Source organism: Fusarium redolens (genome assembly GCF_020744475.1).
Source record: "Fusarium redolens strain MPI-CAGE-AT-0023 chromosome Unknown BKA55scaffold_5, whole genome shotgun sequence".
NCBI lineage: Eukaryota > Fungi > Ascomycota > Sordariomycetes > Hypocreales > Nectriaceae > Fusarium > Fusarium redolens.
Window position 1 is genome coordinate 632,934 of NW_025763668.1, and position 17,426 is coordinate 650,359.

General features: G+C 48.6%; 8 protein-coding genes and 2 non-coding genes across 10 annotated transcripts; 6 read left to right on the forward strand and 4 right to left on the reverse strand.

Annotated features, from left to right (window-relative positions):
- Positions 1-212: 212 nt before the first annotated feature.
- BKA55DRAFT_561983 (alpha-acetolactate decarboxylase) lies at positions 213-1,090 on the forward strand. Its single transcript, XM_046192208.1, has one exon. It carries the CDS (start codon positions 238-240, stop codon positions 958-960), a length of 723 nt encoding a protein of 240 aa, XP_046051765.1. The 5' UTR covers positions 213-237; the 3' UTR covers positions 961-1,090.
- Positions 1,091-1,336: 246 nt separating this feature from the next.
- Positions 1,337-3,245, forward strand: BKA55DRAFT_735893 (uncharacterized protein). The gene is made up of 2 exons (XM_046201312.1): positions 1,337-1,618; positions 1,703-3,245. Exons 1-2 carry the CDS (start codon positions 1,374-1,376, stop codon positions 3,141-3,143), a joined length of 1,686 nt encoding a protein of 561 aa, XP_046051766.1. The 5' UTR covers positions 1,337-1,373; the 3' UTR covers positions 3,144-3,245.
- Positions 3,246-3,427: 182 nt separating this feature from the next.
- Positions 3,428-4,545, reverse strand: BKA55DRAFT_536763 (uncharacterized protein; the record flags this gene model as incomplete). Its single annotated transcript, XM_046189861.1, has 3 exons — positions 3,428-3,728; positions 3,774-4,261; positions 4,315-4,545. 3 exons carry the CDS (start codon positions 4,543-4,545, stop codon positions 3,428-3,430), a joined length of 1,020 nt encoding a protein of 339 aa, XP_046051767.1.
- Positions 4,546-6,274: 1,729 nt separating this feature from the next.
- Positions 6,275-6,398, forward strand: BKA55DRAFT_t96. Its single transcript has one exon. It is a non-coding gene; the product is annotated as a tRNA-Arg (tRNA).
- Positions 6,399-6,710: 312 nt separating this feature from the next.
- BKA55DRAFT_t97 lies at positions 6,711-6,798 on the forward strand. The gene has a single exon. It is a non-coding gene; the product is annotated as a tRNA-Tyr (tRNA).
- Positions 6,799-7,511: 713 nt separating this feature from the next.
- Positions 7,512-9,338, reverse strand: BKA55DRAFT_536764 (beta-L-arabinopyranosidase/alfa-D galactopyranosidase; the record flags this gene model as incomplete). Its single annotated transcript, XM_046189862.1, has 5 exons — positions 7,512-8,397; positions 8,444-8,584; positions 8,631-8,798; positions 8,847-8,901; positions 8,966-9,338. 5 exons carry the CDS (start codon positions 9,336-9,338, stop codon positions 7,512-7,514), a joined length of 1,623 nt encoding a protein of 540 aa, XP_046051768.1.
- A 544-nt stretch (positions 9,339-9,882) lies between these two features.
- BKA55DRAFT_506689 (beta-lactamase-like protein) lies at positions 9,883-11,005 on the reverse strand (the record flags this gene model as incomplete). Its single annotated transcript, XM_046187283.1, has 3 exons — positions 9,883-10,169; positions 10,221-10,722; positions 10,772-11,005. 3 exons carry the CDS (start codon positions 11,003-11,005, stop codon positions 9,883-9,885), a joined length of 1,023 nt encoding a protein of 340 aa, XP_046051769.1.
- Positions 11,006-11,482: 477 nt separating this feature from the next.
- Positions 11,483-13,354, forward strand: BKA55DRAFT_506733 (uncharacterized protein; the record flags this gene model as incomplete). Its single annotated transcript, XM_046187289.1, has 8 exons — positions 11,483-11,849; positions 11,900-12,001; positions 12,044-12,289; positions 12,335-12,481; positions 12,534-12,645; positions 12,692-12,821; positions 12,870-13,088; positions 13,136-13,354. 8 exons carry the CDS (start codon positions 11,483-11,485, stop codon positions 13,352-13,354), a joined length of 1,542 nt encoding a protein of 513 aa, XP_046051770.1.
- Positions 13,355-13,566: 212 nt separating this feature from the next.
- BKA55DRAFT_295328 (heterokaryon incompatibility Het-C) lies at positions 13,567-15,734 on the forward strand. The gene is made up of 2 exons (XM_046185576.1): positions 13,567-14,507; positions 14,558-15,734. Exons 1-2 carry the CDS (start codon positions 13,620-13,622, stop codon positions 15,638-15,640), a joined length of 1,971 nt encoding a protein of 656 aa, XP_046051771.1. The 5' UTR covers positions 13,567-13,619; the 3' UTR covers positions 15,641-15,734.
- A 93-nt stretch (positions 15,735-15,827) lies between these two features.
- On the reverse strand, positions 15,828-17,420 carry BKA55DRAFT_507004 (uncharacterized protein; the record flags this gene model as incomplete). The annotated part of the gene is made up of 4 exons (XM_046187313.1): positions 15,828-16,090; positions 16,143-16,348; positions 16,395-17,302; positions 17,355-17,420. The coding sequence occupies 4 exons, from the start codon at positions 17,418-17,420 to the stop codon at positions 15,828-15,830; spliced, it is 1,443 nt and encodes a 480-aa protein (XP_046051772.1).
- Positions 17,421-17,426: the final 6 nt, after the last annotated feature.

Below are 17,426 nucleotides of genomic sequence, written 5' to 3' on the forward strand. Positions count from 1 at the left end.
GCTCATTTGAAGCCATTGTCAATCTCCGGTCAACCGTTATGATGGCCTCTGTGTTGATTGACTCGTCATTAAAGTCGCATTTGAGCTGACTTCCCTCATTCACAATGACGTCTTGATCCAGAATTCACAATCTGATTGGGTTAATCAGACCCCGCATTCGTGCAACTTTCTCAACCAAGGACAAGCTGTGCCTCTCACTCACTCAACACCATCTCACATCTCACATCACACACCAAAATGCCGTCCAATCACCTCTTTCAATATTCCGTTGTCTCAGCCCTCATGGATGGGGTCGCCGAGACAGGCATCACACTTTCGGAACTCCTCACACATGGCGGTCATGGTCTTGGCACCTTTCGACACATGGTTGGCGAAATGATCATTCTTGATGGGATTATCTATGATATGAAGCCTGATGGTTCTGTTATAGCGCTGGGACAAGATGCGTGCGCTCAACAAACGGCGCCTTTTGCGATGGTCACGGATTTTAAGCCGACCGTTAGCGCTTCGAAACACATACCGAGCAAGGATTCCTTCACAGAGACTCTGTCTCAGCTTCTTCCCGCAACAAACAATCACTATTTAGCCTACAGAATTGAAGGCACATTCAATTCAGTCACTGTACGGACTGTCGGAGGACAGCAGTCACCAGGCGAGAGTCTTGCCGAGCTTGGAAAGCGACAAGCTTCACATACCTTCAACAACATCAAGGGTACGATCATTGGGTTCAGATCGCCAGCTTTCATGCAGGGAATCAGCGTCGCAGGCGATCATCTACACTTCCTGTCGGCGACCAGAGACTCCGGTGGTCATGTGCTAGCATTGGAGGGCGACGGTAACTTGGAGGTCAGCGCAGCACGGATTTCAGCGGTCAACCTGCAGTTACCTGCAGATGATGATGCTTATAATCGAGCCAAGCTGGTTCGGGATGATGAAGGAATTGCTGCGGTGGAGGGTTAAGTCCAGACGGCTGATGGGCTTAACTCTTGCTAACGCGCTTTGAAATAACTTGTATCTTCTATAGATTTCAGACAAGCCCAAGAGTTTCGATGCACGCTTACTCCTTCCTTTTAGATATCCTAGACCGTAGATAGTTTTAAATTTATTGAAACGTCTGGAACTCATCAGTAGCTGCCGATCCTTTCCTTCGTCTACGATAAAGTTGCCAAGATCTTCAATGCAGACTCATCCTTGTCCAGTAACACCAAGTATGTTCTCCACCTCAACATGCTTGGCCAACAGGGGCAGCCAAAGAAGCAAACACACCTTGCGGGGAAGAGTGAAAATCTGAGTAAGACGACCACTCAGTGCATCCTTACCGCCAATCGAGTCGATGAGAGATTTTTCTTCTTCATCGGTTGTTTCTGGCAACAATGCGCAACCTTGTCTTTTCGTTTCTACTGCTCTGGGCAGCTGGCTGTAAAGCCACGGCACCAGGTTGTAAATGCTTCCCTGAAGACCCTTGTTGGCCTTCTGGTGATGAATGGGATCAACTCAACAGTACGGTTGGTGGTCGACTGATTGCTACCGTTCCACTGGGAAGTCCCTGTCATGACCCGAATTATGATGCTGAAGAGTGTGAACGCCTCCAGAGCGAATGGCTCTATTCGTCAGTTCAGTAAGTTCTTTCCTGGTTGAATTTTGCCCCAATCATGAACGTTATCTCTCCCAATCCATTCAATCGTCTGTTAACATATATCAGTACGGAATCATCCTCGTCCATGATGGCTCCTCTCTTCGCAAACCAGTCTTGCGACCCATTTCAGCCCAGGGACAAGCCATGTACACCGGGCAACTACGCCAGATATACCGTCAATGCCACATCTGCAGAGGATGTCGCGGCAACTCTAAACTTTGCCAAAGAGAAGAATATACGCTTTGTCATCCGCAACACGGGTCATGATTACCTCGGTCGCTCAACCGGCACTGGATCCCTTGCTGTTTGGACTCACTACCTAAAGGGCGCTGAAGTCATTGATTGGAAGGACGATATCTATCAAGGAAAGGCTCTCAAGCTTGGCGCCGGTGTTCAAGGTTTTGAAGCACTTGCTGTATCCCATACTGAGAATCTAGTCGTCGTTACTGGAGAATGTCCCTCTGTTGGTCTTGCGGGAGGATATACCCAAGGAGGCGGTCATTCAGCACTGAGCACCAATTTCGGCCTAGCAGCTGATAACACACTCGAATTTGAAGTGGCTACTGCTGATGGAAAGCTTGCTAAGGCGAGCAGAAGCGAAAACAGCGACTTGTACTGGGCTTTGAGCGGCGGTGGCACAGGAAACTTTGGCGTCGTTATCTCAGCTACCGTACGGGCTCATCCAGAAGCTCAAGTCAGTGGTGCTAAGTTTCTCGTCACTGCGCCAGAAGGAAGACCAAGGCTCATATATGACGCCATCGACGCTTTTCATGCTGCTCTCCCCAAGATCGTTGACTCTGGGATCATGATCATCTACTTCTTCTCGGACTCATTCCTTCAGATTCCAGCTATGACGGCCTACAACAAGACCGAGGCCGAGGTCAAGAAAATCCTTCAGCCTCTCGCTGATTCATTGTCTAATCTTGGTGTCAAGTTCGAGCCAAATTTTACGCACTTCCCAAGTTACTACGAGCATTACGATCACTACTGGGGCCCCCTCCCAGCAGGCAACATCCAAGTGGGAACACAACTCTTCGGAGGTCGTTTACTGCCACGTAACAAGCTGAAGTACTTCTCTCCAACAGCTCGGAAGCTCGCTGAGATGGGAGTCACCTATATCGGTGTCGGCCTCAACGTATCCAAATTCGGAGACAACAATGCCAACTCGGTTCTACCCCAATGGCGAGATTCCATCGTCCAGGTTTCTTTAACTCTTCCTTGGGATAATGAAGCCCCATGGGAGGAGATGCTGGATACACAGAAGAGAATGACGGAGGAGATCCAACCTGTGATTGAGGCTGCTACACCTGGCGCAGGTGCGTATATTAACGAAGCAGACTTTCAACAAAAAGATTGGCAAGAGACCTTCTATGGCGCCAATTATGATAGACTGCTGAAGATAAAGAAGAAGTACGATCCTGAGCATTTGTTCTACGCGACGGTTGCAGTCGGTAGCGAGGCTTGGTCTGTTGCATATGATGGGCGCATGTGTCGGTCTCAAATTTGAGCACCTTACTTGGGCCGAGATCGTACTCTCGCAGTGTAGTTTAAGCTCATTAGGGGTAGCTTGGAATCATTTTACGACCTTCCTCAATCAGCCTAAATATACCACAAGTTATAACAAACTTGCCTAGGTCTTTTCGTCGCTTACGATATAGGTCCTAGCTTTTCTGGCCTCGTCTACGCTATTTAACGCCATCACTTCGAAGAACTTTGAATGTAACATTGTTTGCACAATTATGTATTATGAGATCTATGGTATTGTCCGGCGCGATATAGGCCATGAAATAACTATGTGACGGTGACCTCAGTCGTCTTTCTAATAACGAATCCTTCAACATCCATGTCTTCCATCTCAACTTCCGAAACCCCGGAGCGAGTGGATGCATTGGCTGGAACAATCTGCTCTTGTGATGCATTTCTATCTCCTGGGGTATCAGCCCCATACATCTTCGAGGCGTAATTGGACTTCGTTGTCGTGTAGCATCTTGTCTGGGTGCTCAAGCCGTAGCGGTTACCAGCAGCTTGGTCACTATGTGTATATATCGATCGGTCCTCGTTGAAACGGAGCTTGGACGCAAGGGTATCAAAACTTCATTTGTTAGCTTTATAGCGATAGAAAGAACGTAAAACTTACTATAGAACAATTGGATATAGACAGAACAGAGCGTAGAGGAACCGATCCAATTGACTTGCGATGTTGACTGCCTTCTGACCCGGAGTTTGGAACGGATGAATGATAGTTCGTACGACGCCGAGGACGGCCAAGAAAGCGACACGCATTTCGGTACTGCGTGTCAAGTATCGCAAAAGACCGACTTTCAGAGCGGCGCTCATACTGGCTGTCTTGGCTGAGGCGAAAATGACGACAAGGAAATAGGCGCTGAGGCATTCGGAGATGGCCATGAAGGTGAAGTAGCCAATGTGAAGGTAGTTGATGATGACTTCGAACTCAGCGACACCCTCAATCAGGAACTTGGCGCGATAGATGGCAATGAAGACTCGGGTGATCGCCGTCAAGACCATAAGGGTCCAGAACAGAATGGAAAAGATGCGCCATTGTTTCGGTCGGAGAACTCGTTGCAGGATGATATAACTGTACAGCAGCAGACTAGCTTCTTGTAACTATTGATCCAGTCAGTAAAATTCACCTTCAGTTAGTCAACAAGGCATCATACCAGCCAGAAGAAGTCCGAGAATACAGCGGCTACCACCTCGTTGATGACAGGATTCTTTAGGTAGTAAACATAATAGCAAAGCCCATTCGCAATAGCTCCCGCCGCAGACGAAAAGATCGGCACCGCAGCTAAAACAGTAAATGTAGTAATCTCACAGACCAAAATACCAAAAACAACATTAACGAGACAGATGGTGCTGAAGATCGACCAGCATACCTCGAAGTAATCCATGGTCGTTCGAGTCAGCCTACCAAGAAAAGGACTTGCGAGACGCTGACAGAACGTGGGAGAGAGACAGTCGCGCTGATCTTATGTGTGTGCGCAGAGTCTAAAGGGGACCGGAGGCCGGGACCATGAAGATGGCGTTTTCTGCTAAACCGTCTGTGTTCCTTGCCAGTCTGCGTATGGTTAGGCTTGGCTGGGGTGGGCTGAGGTTTGACACGTGCGAAGGATGTTGCACTACCATCACTGGGGAAGGAGACTATTGCCGGGGAAGAGGGTTTGATGTTCGATTCATGATCAGCTGGTATGTATCTCAATCTGGAACATGTGCCTGAGCCTCATTAACGATCCAAAATCGATGATCTCTCCCCATTGTCTCACCCGCCTCCAATTAACAACAACGCAAAAGATCCACAACAATGGCTTATCCTCCTTTTTACCTAACCCTTCATCTCCCATCAAACACCTCCTTCCGTAAAGACAATCAGGCTTTTTGGCTCGTCAATAAAGTTTGGCTAAAGTTTTGGGTCTGGGGCCTGGCATGAAATTCGTTCTAGACTAAGTCTCAAAGGGGCACTAGACCAAGACAGGGATGAGAGCGATCTACCAACGAGAACTCAGTAATGTCCTCGCTTGTGCCTCGACTGACTCGTTCAATCGCCTGCGAACGGGCGTAGACTGGTTGCGGAAGAGGAAAACGGTTGGCGGATAATCCTTGGCTCTTGGACATTCCGCTCCGGATCCATTTTATGGGGACCCCTCGGGAAAGACGGTGATTGTTGTGGTTCTTATATGTCACCAGTTGCTTCATTTTCGTGTCTAATACATAATAGCTTGGTATTTCTCTGTTTATCGACTCCATTCTCAATTTCTCAAGTTTTTTATCTCCTTTTCTGAGCTAAGCAATTGACGTTTTCGTCCGGTTGCTTAGAGAGACCTGATTTGTACCTGTTCTTGGCGTGACTCAAAATCGATGATGTAGACAAACTGTCAACCAAACTATTTGGGCTAAAAAGCCTCCGAGTCAGCGCTCTAATCTGCACAAAGAGTCCGTCAAAGGAACTATAGGATTCTTTTCTCCGGCTAACAGCATCGGAATTTCCCGATTACTAAACCCGGAATCATAAGACTTCAGATCGTCCTGACTCAAGCGCAAACGGTAATAATCGAGTAACTCGTATCCAGCCGTGGAGCCATTAAATAAGAAAATCCACGTGCTCCCGAGAAAGGGGTCATGTCTCCTCCGCAAATACTCTTCCGACTCCCCATGACTCACTATCCACATTTTGAGCGACTCGTCAGATTAAGGAGAAGGTTTTAGTGCGGGTTAGTCAGGGACTTCTGGTGCATCTTTCCCGGTAGATGGTATCGGGGTATCATTCGAGAGAATCGGCCGAAAGATATTGACAAGCAGATGATCCTTGTCCGGAAAAGTTGCCCGATCATTTGAGATGGTTACATCGTTTCATCCCAAGAAGCTGTCACGATGGTCAGTGCTAAGCGAGCTGAAAATACCCTTGGAGAAAACGTCACGCGTCATGCATGGATGTTACTGAAGATGTTGCAGACAACAGCTTCCTGCCCGAGTTTCATGCATGTGTTTAACAAACGAACTGTTAAATCCAAGCGAGACCCCGCAATAAAGAAGACAGTAAAGCCGAAATGTTGGATCCAAAGTGGTACGAGGAACGGGACCTTTGATAGGGAGCGAAAATAAATCGGCAAAACATCGCAAGAAAGCAGCTTGGCGCAGTGGAAGCGCGGTATGTGATTTCGAATCCTCTCATCTCCAACATGCATTAACAATTCCCATAGCCGGGCTCATAACCCGGAGGTCATCAGATCGAAACTGATAGCTGCTAGCTATAACTTTTTTTTATGTCTTTACTGTTATCGTCCCTTTGTTTTCTTCTGTTCAGTATTCTTTTTTGCGTTCCGTTCTGTCTTTTTGGTACAGGTGGCCTCGCTGGCCTGGAGCGACCGATGTTTTGCTCTATTGACCTTGAAATCATCCGGGACTAACATGTACTCCTGACACTTTCAAGTTGCATTTCAAACTCTCTGCAAAATAGAAATGCCATCGACAGTAACAAGCACCAACGGTTTGGAATACTGCGATCGTCAGTGTCGGCTGTCGACATGTCGCCGAATTGTAGCGCCCCTTCACCAACAATCCCCGAATAGCTCAGCTGGAAGAGCGTTCGGCTGTAATTGATAACACATCTCACCGAAAGGTCACTTGTTCGATCCAGGTTTCGGGGATTTCTTTTTGCTTTTTTTGCGGTTTTCATTTCGATGTTTTACCCTGTCTCGCTTAACAAGTTGAGATGCAAAGAAAGTCATTCCCCCGCATTTTGCCGCATCAGGCAACATCGGCTAATTACCCGAAGCTTAGCCGCGATACTGGCTGTGTAATAGAACTGCTTAGGACAATCCGGGCAATTAAAATGCTGGCGTTTGTGAAGGATATTTTCCCTCCATTGTCATGTTTTTCTCCCGCAATATCGGCGGATTGTTTATCAAAGTTGTTCACCATTCAAGCATTTCGTTCGGGGTGTTGTTGACGCCAATCGTGAGCAGATCTGAATCTCACTTATGGTTAAACATGAACTCGAATCAAAGCTCACAATTTAACCTTGAGGAAGTCTACTTCGACACGCTGAACTTCGCGAAGTCAAACTATCAATGCAAGCGAATTATTTATGGTAAGTATTGGTGCTTTGCTGCCTGGCGAGGCTCGACTTTTAATTCCGTTATTGAACTGTAGGGTATTCGGCTTAAACAAATGTCTCGCCAATCGGAGCTAGACCCGATGCTGTTGACAAGGATATTGCAGATCAAAAGAACGAGACATTCTCACTGCACGACTCAAAGCTATACAAGATTGTTGAGAAGGAGTTTATGAGTGCCTATCAAGCCCAGCCTTCACTTCAACCTTACAAAACCAGCATGTTGTTCAACATGCGGGCCCTCGACTACTCTAGGACCTCGAACCCAACCAAATCAGGCGCCCAATTGCCCGAAGCTGAAGCAGTAAAGGTCACCTCATTGCTATCTCCCTTCTTGAACCCATCGACAAGAACTGTCAGCCGGTCGCTCTCAAACCAATCACCCCCGGCATTCGGGAATGCCCAGCGTTTTGAATCTTCTCCGTTGACTGAGATTGACATGTTCCGGGAGTTTGTCTCCCAGTCGCCGATCGTGTGATGGTATTCGTGGTTAATGTAATCGATGCCAAGATATACCGGACCGTCTTTGGGTGCGCTTACTGACTTGAAGGCCACTTTGGCGCCCTTTCCGATGGACCCGACCTTTTTGTGAGCTGGAAGACATTCTGTGTCTTTGCAACCGACGAGAGAAGCTGAACCTGAGAGAGTCGCGTCTTCAGCTGAATAGTACCCCGCCGACTTGGGGGGTGAGACTGCACTGATGTCGGACAAGACAAGCTGTCGCAACTCATGAGGCGCAAGTTTGAACTCCTGGATACCTGAGATGGTAAGATCTTCATGAGCCCAAACGTCTCGTGCCGCCGCCTTCTCAACCCCAATCAGCGACAGATCGACCTTCACGGTTTGGGTCTCATTCTTCCAGTTCGCAACGCCAAGGACCTTGCGGTTGGAAGAGAGGTTTCCAGCCCAGACATCCCATTCTTCTTCAGTGTATCGGATAACCAACTTGGCTGCTTCGGCTAAAGGATCTTGGTTGATGGCGATGACTTCTTTATTTGACATGATCTCGAGAGATTCAGCGGGAATTTGCTTGGCATCCATTACGCCACCAATGATGAGAGGTGATTTCATCATGGACCAGAAGCCGAAGTGGAAGCGTTCTTCGTCGTGTGAAAGTGCACCAAGACCGATACTACGGTGGTTAGTAGGTGCCAGGAAGGGTCAGCGTCGTTGCTCACATCAACATGTCCATATCAGCAAAAGCACCTGGCCCATTATACTTGGCGTGAGCGACAACCTGGTTTGTAATGCGCCAAATGGCTCTCCAGGCATTGAAGATATCATTACTCATTCGCCATGAGTTGCCTAGAGGAGCAGCCCTGATTTTTGTCAGAAAAGAAACTGCAATTTGCTGTGACAACTTACCATTGAGGAACATCTTCACCAATACCCCATTGGCAAAGGAAGTACTTGATGTCACGATTAGTTTCATTGATGGCTGCAGCCATCTTAATGAAGCGGTTGGGGCTCTTTGCTTCAGCTGAGTCGGCGTCGACCATGTTGGTTTTGGATGTCGCATAACAGTTATCATATCTGAAACTGTTAGATGACCCGAATTTTGCAACAGCTGGGCTCGCTTACTTGAGAGTATCGCCTCCCCACTCCGCGAACGACTTAGCATCAATCTCCTCATAGTCTATTGTACTTAGCCGGTGTTATCAAGTGCACATGGCCACTGGGCAGACGAGTGATGGACATACCAAGGGAAGCAGGAATGTCAGTTGAACCGCACTGAAGATATCCAGCACCCGAGTAAAGACCAAACTCCAGACCAAGATCATGGATGTAATCTCCAAGAGCTTTAGGACCCGACGGGAACAAAGTCTCGTTCCATTGGAGTCTCCCTTTGCTATCTCGGTCCCTCGAAGGCCATCCGCAGTCTACAGTGACGATACTGTAGCCGAGATCCTTGAAACCAAGATCAACCAACCCTTTGGCATTTATCTTGATGATATCTTCGGAAGGCCGACAGTTGTAATGGTTATAACTGTTCCACCCCATTGGCGGAGTAGGAGACTTCACAGTCTTGCCATATGCGCTGGCAAGAAGCGCAGCCAAAACGAGGGAAGTCATATTGATGACAAGAAGAGAGCTATCAATGCACGCTGGACAATACTTCTAGGAATATTCCATTACTCTTATACTCGCTCTGTCCGTGAAACCGCGTATTTAAACCGGCTTCCAGGCTTTTAGCCATTAAACTTCCGGGTCTACCCTGCAGACCAGAAAATAACGGAACTTATGACACCATACTCACGATTCAATAGGTGCGGTTACCTCACGAGCTAGCATACGATCACTGATTCAATTGCTCATAGGTGCGCATCTTGATCTTGCGTTAAGGTATGTCGATCACCAACGCATGGGGTATTTTACCTGCGGGGAACCCCTCCCTGTTCTTGTTTGACGTTACATCCCGAGACGGGGGCGGAGAGGATCAAGCGTACGAAAATTGGACTTGTTGCCTAAGGATGAAGGTACGGAAGATGCCCTGACCTTTCGTTACGCGATCAAATGGTTATGCGTTCATTGAACTGCTGAGCTGCCCAGCACGTTTATCGCAGCATTGGCCGCACTGGCACTTCTTCAAGTCCAGAACGAGCGAAACATGTCGTCTTTACAGTGTATACTTTGTTCCACCAAATATGGGAGCCATCTGACCCGGCATTTCCTTCTCAACAAGGCCCTTGAACCTCCATCCAGTACAATGCCCTGGCATCAGCAAGGCCGGTTCAAGATCCTTGAGGTCCTTCATGCTCTGCTGCATCTTTTCAGGTGACGCATCTGCGAGGTGGTAGCCGCCAACGATAGCGTAGATGGGGCTGTTGTCGATGACTTTCGCGTGTCTGGCAATGTTTATGAGACCAGCGTGACTGCAGCCTGTGAAGATGACTAGGCCTTTGCCTGAATAAGTGTTAGATGAGGTGATGACTTGAGTGTAGTGGAGGGAATAACCTTTGAGCTTGCACATGACGAATCGCTCTTCCATGATCAACTCATCTTTGAGCCATTCTCCTGTCGCAGTATCATACCGCACACCACCTGGGATGCCATCCTCATAATCTGTCTGTCGCGGAATCTCTCCAGATATGAGAAATCCATCATCTAGAACAGTACGCGCCTCATTCAACACGACTGTCGTCCCACCCGCATCATTGATCTCTTCCATGGTAGGGTCTGCCTCTAGTGAAATAGGTTGATCGAACATGATTCCTCTGAACGCTGGCTTATCTGGAGGAAGCGCAACAATGACCTGGTCGCCATCTGACCTCCCGCTGCTGGCGAGCCGAATCGCTGAGAGAAGCCCACCAGAGTGATCTCTATGCCAATGCGAAAGGACAATAGCACCTATGTCAGCCATTGGGAGTCTGAGTCTCTGGACGTTCTTCTCAAATACATCTTCCTCGGGCCCAGCATCAAAGAGTAACGTGTGAGGCTTGTCGTCCTTCTTCGCTGTCTGTCAAAGGGTTAGTCCCGGTTGCCAGCATCAGAAAAGCCCATCTCACGATGAACAAGGAAAGGCCATGAGCGCCACAACAGATGTTTCTCATTGGCATCTCCAATCGAGCTCCTCCCCGGGCACTCGGATCCGATACGGGACTCAACGGGACACCAGCGAACGATTGTGCATGCTGAACCCGAGGATTTGGGCTCGGCGAGATTTGATCGATTTCGTCGTTAATCAGGACATGGATGTCGAGGCTGTCAACCTCGACAAGCGAAGGCGGTTTCGACGTCATACTGAGAAAAGAATCACTGGATGTGGTGTTGAAATTTCATCTTCAAGCGGGGAGAATGTGCCTTATGAAGACTTCTGAAGCCATCGTATCATGCCAAGTCCTTCTGAGTCATGAAATACGATGTTTGCGGCGTTCGGCTATTGACAGTGTCCGAGATGTCCTAAGCCCGGCTGTCTCCATCATCGGAGCAGAATTGTATGAGGAGCCCAGTTTTCATGATGTTCTATTACAAATATTCTAATAACCTAAGAGCCGACGGAGAATAAACAATAGGCCGAGGAGGAGGGCTCCTTTGGCGATCCGTCATGGTCATGATCTCGCTGAGTAAGACTCATGAGGCGCGTGTGATGCCGAGGCTAAAAATACCCCTCATAACTCCGAATACAGGCAATGAACACCGACCAGCATCGCGCAGACCAATTGTGAAATGCAGAAATATTGGTTCTTTTACATTCAGTAATAACTCAGATTGACATCATGTCTCCATCGCCTCAGGCCCCAATTATTATTGGCGTCGGAGAAATCCGCCAGAGGAAGTTCACGCTCGAAAATACTCTCGAACCAGCAGAGCTCATCTTATCAGCTATTCGCGATGCAGCTAAAGACACATCAGTCGATGTTATCGGCCACGTAGACAGTATTTCTGTTGTTCCTCCGTGGTCCTGGACATATGATGATCTACCAAAGCTCCTTGCCCAGAAACTTGGTGTCAAGCCGACCCATCTTGAGCTCTCGAGCCATGGAGGCCATACTCCTGCGTTGTTGTGCGACGCGGCAGCTGCAAGAGTTGCGGCAGGGGAAACAAAGCTAGCTGTTGTTACAGGAGGGGAGGCTTTGGCATCACGTAAGTTAATGTTTATCTTAGATGAAGAGTACTTGGCTGACGTGGTTCAGTATTTGCGTGTCAGAAAGCCGGACGTCTTCCTCCTCCGGGATGGATTGAGATGTCACCTGATGCAAAGCTATATGGCCCCAGTGATCCTGCGCTTTTGAAAGGTCAGTTTAGATTGAATATTTGTAAGTGAACTGGCTGATAAGACGAAGATGTTGGCGCTTCACACTCCATTGGAATGCCAATCCAAGTATACCCTCTATATGAAAATGCATATAGAAAGCATAGCCAACAGACGTTCCATGAGAACCATCACGAGTCAGCAGCCCTTTACGCCGAATTTGACAAGGTTGCTTGTGACCATCCGATTAGCTGGAGAGCAGGCGAAACACCTCGGGATATTGATGCTATCAAGACGATAACGAAGCATAATCGAATGATATGCACGCCTTGTATGTACATCTTCCGCGGATCCTGACTACCAGCTAATTATCTAGACCCATTGTTGATGAATGCCTTCAACGGTGTGAACTTGGCGGCGGCTTGTATCATCACTTCTGTCGAGTATGCTACGAAGCTAGGTGTACCCCAGGATAAATGGGTGTACATTACTGGCGGCGCTGGCTCGAACGACAGCTCACATTGTCGGTCAACTTTGTTCCCCTCAACTGAGGTAATTGCTGATACTTAACCTAGTCTGGGAGCGAGCCAACTACTTCTCCAGCCCTGCTATTGAGTACTCTATCGACAAGGCCCTCGAATCCGCTGCGCTCACCAAGCATGACATCGACTGCTTCGACTTCTACTCGTGAGTTCAGGTACCTTCACGCCAAAGTGAACTAACATTTCCGCAGGTGCTTTCCTATTGTCCCAAAGCTTGCGTGTAAGCACGTCGGTCTCAATGTTCAGAAGCCAACCAAGCCCATTACTTTACTTGGTGGCCTTACTTCGTTCGGTGGTGCAGGCAACAATTACTCCCTTCACGTAGGTTGCTCGAATGCTTTGAAGTATCTTATCTAAAACTTTACTAAGGCAATTGCGGAGATGACAAGAGTCATTCGACGCCGAGAGCATCAAAACGGCCTGGTGCTTGCGAACGGAGGAGTTCTATCCTGGCAGCATGCTCTTTGTTTATCGGCATATCCACGGCGCGATGCTTCCGCTTATGTGAGAAGAGAAATTCTTGATAATGGTGATGTTCCTCAAGGCCCAGCGTTTACCCCGACAGCGAAAGGCGAAGCTGTAATTGAGGTTTGTGCCATGCTCCCATCACTTGCATTTGTCTAACGTTGTTGCAGACTTATACCGTGGACTATGATCGAAAGGGACCGAAACTCGGCCACATAATTGGAAGACTGGTAGAGAACGGACAAAGATTCATTGCAAACCATGGTGATGAGCATACGCTGGCGACACTTGCGAGCACTAACGGAGAGCCGATTGGCCTGAAGGGCCATGTGGAGATAGCTGCTGACAGCCGAAATCTCTTCACTTTAACAGCAAGTGCAAAGCTCTAGGGAGCGACTATAGACTGAAATAAAGTTCATAATTAGCAGGAGCCTGGCGCGATCACCGACATCAAATTGAGTCTATCTCCAGCAGCATATCTGGTTATTTCCGTTAGTGTATAAAGTAGCCCCATGATTAATGCCCGTTTGGGAGGGATACTTCGGCGCGGGGATACAATAGTCCGGAAGCAAAACCTTACGACATCGATGACGCTGATCCTTCCTTTTTGTCAATCTTGAATGCATTTATGACGTCACATCCCATTCCGTCAAAATGACATTGGCAACACGACTTCTTCTCGTCGCCTTCGTATGCCTCCTCTTCGCCGACCGCGTCTCAGCCTTTGGAGCAGGCGAAGTAGCGGGTGCTAGTGAATTCAACGGCTACGTCTGGCGCCATGGCGACATCGTCGAAGCGCTTCGGTACCTTCCGGCCAGTTTCGTAACGCACTACAGATTTTCAACTCTAGAGCGACGACAAATTTACTTTGGGAACTGGCTACGAGACTTTTCGCAAATCATCGATACAACAGGCCTTGATAATGTTCCCGAGCCGGTTCTCAGAGCTATTGTTAGCATCATGGGGTTTTTGGAGTTTGGCTTCGCGACGGACGAGTTTGAGGTGACGCGCGAGCGCTTGGGATGTTACACTCATGTGGAGCATATCGACAATCCCAAGGGATATCCGAGTAATGCCAAGGAGATTGACGAGAGACTCAGAGGCCCTTTGGATCCACGCGAACTCGAGTTCGATCCCAAGACGGGCATGAAAAATTACATCGCAAATTCGGGCAAAGGCTGGGATACATCTGCTGATTACGTCACGCGAGAGCTACGCGAGTGCATTCGACTGGGGCGCGAAAAGGATCCAAAGTCGAAGAAGGAAGCCTTCATTCATCTTGGCGCTGCGCTTCATACTCTCGAAGATTTCTCGGCGCACAGCAACTTCACTGAACTGTGTCTCCAGGAGCTTGGCGAGCATGACGTCTTTGCCTTCGTCGGCGAAGCATGTCGCGTCAAGACTCCACGATGGAGAAGTCGCATGGTACCGCCCATCGTGACTGGAACCTTCGGAATGCTCGATATCTTCCACAGTCTTCTTGGCGAAGCCGACGACATGGCCATCCTCCAGTGCAAAGGCTCGCTGCAGAACCTCGAGAACGTACGACAGCCAACCCCCTCCTTTCTCATGCCCACGCTGACAGCAAACAGGAAATGAACCTCGGCGAAATCGCCTTCCAGCACATCTTCGACCTACTCAAAGCCGCGATCCAAGCGATAAGCAAACTAGCGTCCAAGACGAACGACCCGATCCTCCAACAACTCGAGACCGTCGGCGTGCTCTTCAAGAAAGCCGAAGAAGACAAACAAAGCTCAACTGCCGCGAGTAGCCTCGACGCCAATCAACTCTGGCAGACCATCGAACCAATCTTCTATCTCCACGATCGGATCAAGAAATGGATACAAGAACGCACGGAACAACATGATGCTGAACCGCTGTCGGAGGAGTCTAGCACGCAGTTGGGCAAATACACGGATCAGCTTGTCTTCAAGTACTTGTCGCTCATGATTGAGAGCTCTATCATGCAGTTGCGCAATGCGCTCAAGGCAGCGAAAGAGCGTGTTGATGCTGAAGCTGCCAAGTCGACTTCTGCTGAGGTATATCTTGATGGCGACGGGTCTGACCCCAGCCACTCGGACATCTCGAAAGACCACTTCAGCAACGTTCTCAACCAGCCTGCCGGCCTCGTATCATCCGTCACGACCAATTGGACAACCCAACAGGTCGTCAAATGCTGGGATGATCCCTTCCGCAACGAAGAAGAAACGATCCGCCAGATCCTCACAATCATGCATCATCCCGCCTTCCCACGCCACAAAACACCCATCCAGAAATACATGTTCACCACCGTCGAAGAATGGTGGAACCACAACACGGCCTCCGAAAAAGACACTATCCGCGGTATGCTCGCGAAAGAAAGCGTTCGCAACCGACAACACGAGAATCACACCCTCACTCTGAAAGATCTCGAAGGGAAAAGGAAGGGCGTCGCTGATTTCCCTGGCTCAAGACCCAAGATTAAGGAGAGACCTGCTAAGCCATCGCCGTTAACGTGGGCGGTTGGCGAGGCGAAGAAAGATGCAAAGTGGATGTTTGGCGCGGTTAGAAGAGGCGCTGGCGATCCTGTTGCGGCGGTTTGTTTTATCGGTGGGGGTTTGTATACGATGATTGCTCACATTTTCATGATGCTTTTTGGTGTTTTTGGATTGAAGGGGAAGGCGTCGAGGGATTAGGATGTTAGATAGATGTGATACCTGGTAGATCGAGATATATGAGATACATGAAATGTACGCTAGACTCTTTGCTTGGAAACCTTGACGGCCTGTTTAATTATGGTCTTTATGTATTCTAGATGACGAGTGCTGCCGTCTCTCCTGATATCTGTTCGGGGTAAGACGTTGCGACGCCTTCTCGTTGAGTTCAGAGCTTGAAGCCACCAACTCTCTTCTGCAAGATCTGGGCAGGATCATACTTCTTGCTGACTGACTTGAGAAATTCCAGCTCATCAGGGCCATATGACTCAAACGGTCTTTGGTATGGCGCAGCGTAGTTGAGATACTGGAACTTCTGCAGCAGTCCCTTTGCGCGAGCATTTTCTTCCCATGCTGACAGTACCTTCTTGGCCCTCTCTTCAACGTTCGAGTCGACAGCTGAGTTCGGCCATAGCGCTGAGATAAGAACAACTATCATTTTTTTTTTTAGCGCATGTTCATGCGATGATTCTGGGATACGTACTGTAGCCATCATTGGCCGATTCGAGGCCCAGGACGTTTGTGTGTTTGGAACCCTTCAGCATTGCTGCGACTAATGGTTCAAAAGCGATACTCCATGTCACACCACCCTGGGGGTTAAACGAATAGATAGTGTCGTTGAGGGTATCAAACATATGCTGCATGTTTTGGGCGGATGGCTCGAGAGTCACTGTCGCAAACAGCCAGTTCCTAGATCTGTCAGAGCCGTTCACTCAACCCTAACATTGGGACTTACAATGGCGGCGTATCCTTCTCATCAGCAAAGTCTGCCAATGTCGTGATGTTGTTGACCAGCTTTGTGTGAGGTATTTCTGCTAGGCCCTTGAAGATCTTTGGTTGGGAAATTGGCTTTGTGTATACAGCCGAAGCTGACAATGACCATGCTTTAGATGCTGAGCTATAAAGAAGACCAGCAACCAAAGACGCTGCAGGATCGTATGACGATGAATCAAGTAAGTCCGTGAAAGCCTGGAACACCTCCTCCCTTTCCGAAATGTCGTAAGAGATGCTTGTAGTAGAAATATCGCCCTGCGGGAATGTTTCAATGTCAAAGCGCGTAACAACTCCAAAGTTGTTACCCCCTCCTTTCAGAGCGAGGAACAGGTCTGAGTTCTCTTTCTTGCTTGCGTTGATCAGAGTGCTATTGGAAAGTACGACCTCATAGTTAATCACCTTATCACAAGCCCATCCGACTTTAGTAGTGAAGTGAGATATTCCTCCACCAAGGAGCAAGCCTCCAACGCCGACGTTTCCGTTTCGACCGCCAGCCACTTGAACACCTGAGCCGTCGAGATGCTGATAGACGTCGAGCCACTTTGCACCGGCGCCGATGCTTGCAATCGTTGACTTCTTGTTGAGAGATACGGAGGACAGGGTTGTCATGTCAATGGTAACACCGCCATTTGCGTTTGCAAAACCTGCTGCAGGAGCATGACCATGACCCTTGATTGAGAATCTGCAGTCTTTATGAGTGCTGATTATCTTCAAGGCGGATGAAACATCGTGGGCCGTGGTAGGCTGCAGGATACAGGCAGGGTGAAGGGTAGACTCCTGTTTAGACCAGTAGCTAGATATCGTGGCGTTGTAGCTTTTGGTATCAGGAAAGCTGACTTTGCCGCCGAGGTTCCCCGTCAATTGATGACACTGGATCTATTAGCAGTTTCCATTTCATCTTGTTTGCCCCCGAGGCACATACACATGCTGATGCTGAGGCGCTGGAAGATAGTAAAGCGGCGACTAAATGAGCGATAACGACCCTCATCTTGAG

Excerpts from the sequence above, each read along its gene's own strand:
- BKA55DRAFT_561983 (XM_046192208.1), top strand. The coding sequence starts at position 238 with ATGCCGTCCAATCACCTCTTTCAATATTCCGTTGTCTCAGCCCTCATG.
- BKA55DRAFT_735893 (XM_046201312.1), top strand. The coding sequence starts at position 1,374 with ATGCGCAACCTTGTCTTTTCGTTTCTACTGCTCTGGGCAGCTGGCTGT. Across the intron at positions 1,619-1,702 it reads TGGCTCTATTCGTCAGTTCA|TACGGAATCATCCTCGTCCA; the intron begins GTAAGTTCTTTC and ends AACATATATCAG.
- BKA55DRAFT_295328 (XM_046185576.1), top strand. The coding sequence starts at position 13,620 with ATGACATTGGCAACACGACTTCTTCTCGTCGCCTTCGTATGCCTCCTC. Across the intron at positions 14,508-14,557 it reads CGCTGCAGAACCTCGAGAAC|GAAATGAACCTCGGCGAAAT; the intron begins GTACGACAGCCA and ends GACAGCAAACAG.